Consider the following 7,930-nt stretch of genomic DNA (forward strand, 5'->3'; position numbering starts at 1 on the left):
GACAGGAAACTTGGGGTTTGGGGGGTTTTTCCCTTTATGAAAGGCCTGAGCCTATCTCTCCCAGACCTAGCCTCCTCCATGTGAGCCTTGGGTAAGGCAAGGTGGAAGTTGAGCCTTGGGAACAATCCCAAAAGGACACAGAATGGTTTCAAGGCTTTGAACATGATTGCAGAGGTTTAGATAGAAGATGATGAACATGAGGGTCATGAAGAACCCTGAGATTTAGAGCTGGAAGGGACCTTACTGGTCACCTAGTCTAACGCCCTCATTTTATAGATGAGGAAATTATCTTCAAGAGAAGTAAAGTGATATACCTAAGGACCTTCAAGTTTTTGTGTGTTTTGTTTAAACTCTTACCTTCCATCTTAGAATCAATACTGTGTATTGGTTCTAAGGCAGAAGAGCAGTAATGGCTAGGCAGTTGGGGTTAAATGACTTGCCCAGGGTCACACAGCTAGGAAGTGTCTGAGACCAGACTTGAAACCAGGACCTCCTATCTCCTGGCTCTCAATCCACTGAGCCACCTAGCTGCTCCCAATCTTGTTCTAAACTGAAGAGACAGGTGTGAAAAATCTCAGATATCTTTTGATACCAAGTTCAGAGAGATTCCTGCTACACCAAGTGGGGCTAGACTGGATGATGTCCAAGACCCCTTCCAGCTCTATATTAATGGTCCTCTGAATGAGTCTCTAACCTCAGTTGCCCTATTACTTCATCATCATTTAATAGCATTTACCAAGCATCTCACCTTATTCTATATTTGGTACACTAGCAGCAGAATCCAAAGGCTGTGATAACAACTCCTTTCTTCCCTGTACTAACACACACACCCAGCCAGCCAAAATTGTGAAGTTTGCCCTTTTTGTTTAACAAAAGCTTATTAAGCACCCATTACTGTACTGTTTGGGGGATACAGAGATAAAAATTAAGTCCTACTGTGACCCTGGGCAAGTCACTTAACCCCCATTGCCTAGCTCTTACCCCTCTTCTGCCTTGGAACCAATACCCAGTATGGATTCTAAGATGATGGGTAAGATTTTGGTTTTGTTTTTTAATTAAACCCTGCCCTCAAAGGCTTTCCATTCTGCCGATGTAAAGTAAATGCAAAAATGCATACACAATAATTTGAGGTGAGCAAGAACGCTGGAAGACCATTACTGCAGAAGAGTCAGCCCCTCAGTTATTTTTTTTAAACCCCCACCTTCTGCCTTAGAATCAACACTAAGTATGTGTTCCAAGACAGAAAAGCAAGAAGGTCTGGACAATGAGGGTTAAGTGATTTGCCCAGAATCACACAGGTAGGAAGTGTCTGAAGTCATATTTGAATCCAGCACCTCCCTTTTCTAGGCTTGGCTTTCTAACCACTAAAACACCTCACTGCTCCTCAGTTATATTTTGAAGAAAGCTAGAGATTCTATGAATAATTGAGGTGAGAGTCCATTTCAGACTTTATTTTTTTCACAGTTTTTTTTATTTAGAATATTTTTCCATGGTTACATGATTCATGATTCCCCCTACCCCTTTCCCTCCTCACATGTTTCATTGTTCAAAACCTATTTCCATATTATTCATATTGCAATAGAGTAATCTTTTAACATTAAAATCCTAATCAGATCCCTATCAAAAAGCACATAAAAAGTGTTCTAAATCCCTCCTGAGTATAGAAATGCAAATTAAGACAACTCTGAGGTACCACCTCACACCTATCAGACTGGCCAATATGGCAGCAAAGGAAAATGATAAATATTGGAAGGGATGTGGCAAAATTGGGATATTTACACAACTGCTGGTGGAGTTGTGAATTGGTCCAACCACTCTGGAGGGCAAGTTGGAACTGTGCCCAAAGGGCTTTAAAAGACTGCCTGCCCTTTGATCCAGCCATAGCACTAATGGGTTTGTACCCCAAAGAGATAATAAAGAAAAGACTTGTACAAAAATATAGCTGTGCTCTTTGTGGTGGCAAAAAATTGGAAAATGAGGGGGTGGCCCTGGATTAGGGAATGGCTGAACAAATTGTGGTATCTGTTGGTGATGGAATACTATTGTGCTCAAAGGAATAATGAACTGGAGGGATTCCATGTGAACTGGAATGACCTCCATGAAAGGATGCAGAGTGAAAGGAGCAGAACCAGGAGAACATTATACACAGAGACATTATGGCACAATTGAATGTAATGGACTTCTCTCCTAGCAGTAGTGCATTGACCCAAGACAATCCAAAGGAATTTATGAAAAAGAATGCTATCCACATCCAGAGAAAGAACCGTGGGAGCAGAAACACAGAAGAAAAACATTTGATTCATTTCAGACTTTAGAGATCATTTATGCAAAGCAAAGAGACATAGAAATGAAATGTGGTTTTGTTTTGTTTTGTTTTGTTTTGTTTTTACATTGATTAGCAGGCTAGTTTGACTGCAAAAAAAGAATAAAAGGATTTCATATGGAACAAGAATGAAAAAGTAGGTGAAAACCAGATCAGGGATCCTTTAAATGCCAGACTGAGAAATTTGTATCATATCCAGGTGGCAACAGAAAGTCATTTAAACCTTTAGTCAGAGGCAAAAGTACAGTATTTTAGGAATATCACTTTAGAAGCTCTGTCAAGGGTGAATCAAAAAGAGACACTGGAAACAAGGAAAGGAGACACTGGAAACAAGGAAACCAACTAATGGGGTACAAAATCATGAGAGTGAACTAGATTAGTAGAGTGAGTGAAGAGAAGGGTGTGGATGCCAGGAAAGTGGAAGAGATTTCATTGGCCAAGCTTGGTAACTGAATGGATATGAGGGTTTGGAGGAGAAAGAAGAGTCAAGGGTGACTCCAAGGTTGTGAACCTGGGTGCCCAGAAGCCTAATGGTAGTATTAACAAAAATGGAAAAATTTGGCAGAGGAATGGGGTGGAGGTGGGAGGTGGGTGGGAATTTAATGAGTTCCATTTTGGACCTGTTGAGTTTAAGATTGCCCATAGCAGAGATGGCTAATAGTGGGTGATACCAGACCCAGATAATAGGAGAAGAATTCGGGCTAGATGCATCGCATAGAAGTTTGGGGCATAGAAATCTAATCCTCTGGGCTAATGAGATCAATAAACCAGACTGTAGAGAAAGAAGAGAAGATGGCCCAGGACATAGTCTTGGGAGACTTCCAGCACACCAGATCAGAGAAGGAGGGTGACACAAGCACACATAGGCAGGATAACCAAGAGAGCAGATAAATAATCCCCATTATGTACCCTTTTCTCACTGTGTACTAAATCCCCACATCTCACAGCTGCTAAATCAGTCTTTCCCCCTGCAATCCTAACCTAACTCTCATAAAAGAATCTGAACTGAATTTATGCAAAAATGCAAGAGACTGATAGGTTAAAAGTGTTATTTCCAGAGGAATCCAGCAATCAAGGAATATTTATTGAATTTTTGCCATTTCCTCAGCACTGTCCTAAGCACTGTCGAATTCAGGAAAGAAGTACAGTATGAGATGATGTCCCTGAGAAATTTCCAGCTCAGTTGGAGGGATTAGACATACAAACATGCACATCATAACAAACAAAAACCACAACATAGAGTTTGTGCGTTACAGATTCAGATACTATATTTCCATTTTCATCGGGCTACAAAGTTGGGGACGGAAGGTCTAACTGGGATTTCAGGTATCTGTCAGAAGGTTGGAAGAGGCTGGGATTTTTGGACAAAGGTAGTTTCCAAAAGCCACCTAAGCACTGTTTGAGGTGGCTGAGGGCAAGTTAATGAGGTTTGGCAGGTTGGCCATTGAGAAGAGGAGTCTGGGTGAGTGGGGTTCAGGCGTACCCAGAAGAGACGAGGAAGGGGCTCTGGAGGGCAATCAAATGTAAGATTTCTGAGGGCAGGGCTTGTTTCATCTTGATATTTCCAGTGCCCGGTAAGTAGCTGGAACTTAATAGAAGTACGTTTAATTGTCTTGCATTCGGTCTCTGGCCGAAGGTCCGGGTGGAGGCAGCTGCTGAGAATAGAGAGCAGGGGTTGGAGAGAGGGACGGCGTGAAGGACAGGGACAGAGGAACCAAAGCTGGGATGGGCCTGTGCCAGGAAGGGCCCGCGGGGGGGAGCCTGCCGGCCGCCCGGGAACCGGGGGTGGGGCCGCGGCTGTCCCCGCCCCGGTTCCGGGAGCCTGGAAGAGGCGGAGCGCTGTCCGGCCTAGGCGCCGGGGCGGAGCGCGGCGCAGCGCGACAAAGTGGGGTTGCTGCGGCGGGGCGCGCTGTGCGGAGCGCGGAGGCGCCTGGGCCAGCGGGCCCCGGCAGCCCCCTTTTCCTTCCTCTCTTCCTTCCTTCCTCCTCCCTTCTTTATCCTGCTCCCTGCTCCGGACGCGAGGCTGGCCGGCCGACGCTGGGGATGTGAGAGGCAGCGCAACGGGCCGGCCCGGGGCCCGAAGAACCGCCGAAGAAGAGGCCGGAGCCCCAGGACGGTAACGTGCCGGCGCCCTGGGCCCTCGGGAACGGACACTGGGTCGTCCACGGGGTAAAGAAGCGGGTTGGGGACGCTGCCCAGGGGCCGGCTGCAGCAGCCCGGAGCCATTTGGGGGCAGGGGCTGCTGGGCCAGCTGCTTGTGGCTTAACGAGGGAGGTGAGGAGGAGCCGCCGGTGGAATGCCCAGACGACTGGCCGGCGGCGTGGTGGAGGTCAGAAGTAGGGGCACGGAGCGGTTGCATGGCAGGAGGCTGCCGGGGCATTGCATGTCCCAGGTGCACTTTGGGAACCACACAGCTAGAAGAAGATGGACCTCTGGGGTCTTGGACGAACAGAGAAGAGAGTTCTAGGAGGGTGGCCGGCCCGGGCAGATTGTGGGATGGGAGGATTACAGGTGCCTCAGTAATCAAAGTCTCTTCTCCCAGCGCCACCCCCAGCAGCTCTGGTCCTGGCCCTGGCCCAGCCTCCTAGGGCTAAAAATAATGCCTGGAGGCACCGAGCCTGGATTAGATTAAGTAGGGCACAGCTCCTTCTTTCCTTGTGTAGCCCGGAAGCTCCCAGGCTTTCCAGGCTTCTGGGTCCACCCCTGACGGTGTACGATCTCAGCCTCGATGCAGTATCAGCGCCCAGGCCAACAGTTTCGTCCTCAGACTCACTCCCAGCTGCTGGGAGACGTCTGGTATGAAACCAATCTCACCCCCAAAATAGAGGCTAGACTTGGCGCACCACCTCCCGGGGATAAGCTTTTAAGCTTCTCAGAAACTAGATTTGCTTCCAGTCTCAGTGACGGTGGCCCGGCAGGCCAAAGAAGGCTTTCCTCGGTAGGACTAGCCACAATTCCACCTGGAACTTCTGTCCGGCCCTGTTCCATGCTTTCAGCATCACAATGTAGAAGGAGATGATAGTGGGTGTGCTTTGCTCCGGAAGTATGCCGGCAACTTGTTCCTTATTTTCCAGGGAGCCAGCATGGCATCCCGTGGTAGAAATAGCAGGTGAGATCGGAGGTTGGATCCTGGTTCCCATACCAAGGGAGCCAGCAGGAAAGCCGTGACTTTCTCCTCCTGTGTCTCACCCCCAGGTGGGGAAACAAAGGGCTCCTTCTTGGGCTTTGACTCAGAAAGATGCCTGGGTTCTTGTCCATGAGGACAGAATCGATGGAGAACGAGGTCCCAGGCCAAGTTGGGAACTAATGCCTTCCTCTGCCCTGGGATCTGCTTTGCTTGGGGCTGGAAAAACAGAACCGAGGCTTGGTTTGATTTCTCATTTCCTCATGGCGGCACTTGTTGGGAAGCATAAACAGTGTCTCCCCTTCTGCAGGTGTGTTCAGGGGAACGGTATGAAGTTGAAGAAACAAGTGACAGTGTGTGGGGCAGCTATATTCTGCGTGGCTGTCTTCTCCCTCTATCTCATGCTAGACCGAGTGCAGCATGATCCCACCCGGCACCAGAATGGTGGCAACTTTCCCCGAGTGAGTTCTGCCCCGAGGAAGAGGGTTGACAGGGTCTTGAGGCGCAATTAATTTCCACATTTGGATAAAATTGCCAGAACTAGTGACCCAGACTCTCAGGTGATTCCCTGTTAACTCTAACATCTCCATGGTGTCTCATGGTATAGAAGTGGTCCTGGGTTCTTGAAGCCTGACTATGCCAGCTTAAGCTCTAGCAGATCCTCCTCCCAAGTTGTAGCACCACTAAGAGATGGTGAGGGGTGTTCAAGGGACCAAAGTTAAGCTTGAAGGTGCCAGATGGACCACAGTGATTCCTTTTTTGGGGAGCTACAGTAATTCTCAAAGATCATCTCCTAAATCCTAGTGGGGTTTCTGTTTGCTTTGGAAGAGGGAATGTTCATACCAGGGAAAGAATTTTTTTAAGCCCTTTATGTTTTAGTAACCATTCTAAGACTGAAGAGCAGCAGGGGCTAGGCAATTGGGATTAAGTGACTTGGTTCACACAGCTAGGAAGTATCTGAGACTGGATTTGAACTCAGGTTCTCCTAGCTAGCATTCTATGTTCTGCTACCTTGTTGCCTCTTACCAGAGGAAAAAAAATTTTTGAGCTGCTTTTTAAAAATTTTTATTTAGTCAATTTAGAACATTATTTCTTAGTTACAAGAATCATATTCTTTCCCTCCCTCCCCTCTCCCCACCCTTCCGTAGCTGGCGCACAATTCCACTGGGTTTTACATGTGTTACCAGAGGAAATATTAAAGGAGTCTGGGTCCAAGATCTGTGAGAAGGTCCTAGCCCATAGGCAATATCGCCTCTCTCTGAGCCATCCAACTCTGGCATTGGGCCAGAAGACCCCAAAATAGAGTTCTGTGAAGTGCATGGGTTTGTAGGCTCCCACTGAGAGTCATCTTGAATAGAGGCCATCTTTCCCTGTATCCTTGGGTTTCTGTATCCCTATTGGAGCAGAAAGGATCCTGGCCACAATCCCAGGTGGCTGCCATGAAATAGTGGCCTAGGACATGGTAACTAACTGTCCATGGTAACTGATTGGCAGAGCCAGATCTCAGTGCTACAGAACCGAATCGAACAACTGGAGCAGCTGTTAGAGGAGAATCATGAGATCATCAGCCACATCAAGGACTCGGTGCTGGAGCTGACGGCCAATGCAGATGGCCCTCCTGCTCTGCTCCCTTACCACATTCCCAATGGCTCCTGGGTGGTACCGCCTGAGCCCTGGCCTAGCTTCTTTTCCATCTCCCCCCAAGACTGCCAGTTTGCTCTGGGGGGGCAGGGCCAGAAGACAGAGCTCCAGGTGAGCATCAGGGACATAGGGGGATGCTTGGGCGGTTGGCGGGAGTGGAGATCAAGCAGAGAAGATACTTAGCTCTTCCCTTGTCCGCCAGATGCTCACCTTGTCGGAGGAGCTGGCCTTTGACAATGTGGATGGTGGTGTGTGGAAGCAAGGCTTTGACATCCCCTACAGCCCCCATGACTGGGACTCGGATAACCTGCAGGTGTTTGTGGTCCCCCATTCCCACAATGACCCAGGTAAGGGTGGTTTTCCTTTCTTGTCCCCATCGTCCATAACTGATGGAAGTTGGCCTGACTAGGCTCTGGTTGTGGGAGGGAAGAGGGGGATGATTCTTCTCAGGCCTGGTATAACTGGGCTTCTGGAAGTACCACTTAATCCTAGCTCCCCCTTGCTCAGAGATTATATTGTGATGGAGAATATATAATATAACATAGCATAACATAATATAATATAACATAATAACATAATGTAATGTCATGTAATAATCTTCATAATAGTTGCGGGTTAGTCATTTCACTTGTGTCTTGACTCTTCATGATCCCATTTGGGGTTTTCTTGGCAGAGATACTGGAGGGGTTTCCATTTCCTTCTCCAGTTCATTTGACAGATGAGAAAACTGAGGCAACAGGGCTAAGTGTCTTGTCCAGGGAGACACAGCAAGTAAATGTCTGAGGCCAGATTTGAACTCAGGAAGAGGAGTCTTTCTGACTTCAGGCCTGGCACGCTACCCA

The 7,930-nt window shown here is 47.8% G+C and overlaps 1 protein-coding gene across 5 annotated transcripts in view; it reads left to right on the forward strand.

Annotated features, from left to right (window-relative positions):
- Positions 1 to 4,306: 4,306 nt before the first annotated feature.
- MAN2A2 (mannosidase alpha class 2A member 2) overlaps positions 4,307 to 7,930 on the forward strand; it is a 26,781-nt gene continuing 23,157 nt past the window's right edge. For 2 of the 5 annotated variants that reach the window (XM_016427951.2, XM_007479299.3), the window contains exons 1-4: positions 4,988 to 5,119; positions 5,758 to 5,908; positions 6,942 to 7,199; positions 7,291 to 7,435. In XM_016427951.2, the coding sequence (XP_016283437.1) occupies positions 5,052 to 5,119; positions 5,758 to 5,908; positions 6,942 to 7,199; positions 7,291 to 7,435 (622 nt within the window). In that variant the 5' untranslated portion in view covers positions 4,988 to 5,051. Of the gene's footprint in view, positions 4,493 to 4,987; positions 5,120 to 5,209; positions 5,433 to 5,757; positions 5,909 to 6,941; positions 7,200 to 7,290; positions 7,436 to 7,930 lie in introns of those variants that run through there. The other 3 variants (XM_007479300.3, XM_007479301.3, XM_003339974.4) reach the window with 3 other exon arrangements.

This window comes from Monodelphis domestica, chromosome 1 (genome assembly GCF_027887165.1).
Source record: "Monodelphis domestica isolate mMonDom1 chromosome 1, mMonDom1.pri, whole genome shotgun sequence".
In the NCBI taxonomy this organism is placed as follows: Eukaryota; Metazoa; Chordata; class Mammalia; order Didelphimorphia; family Didelphidae; genus Monodelphis; species Monodelphis domestica.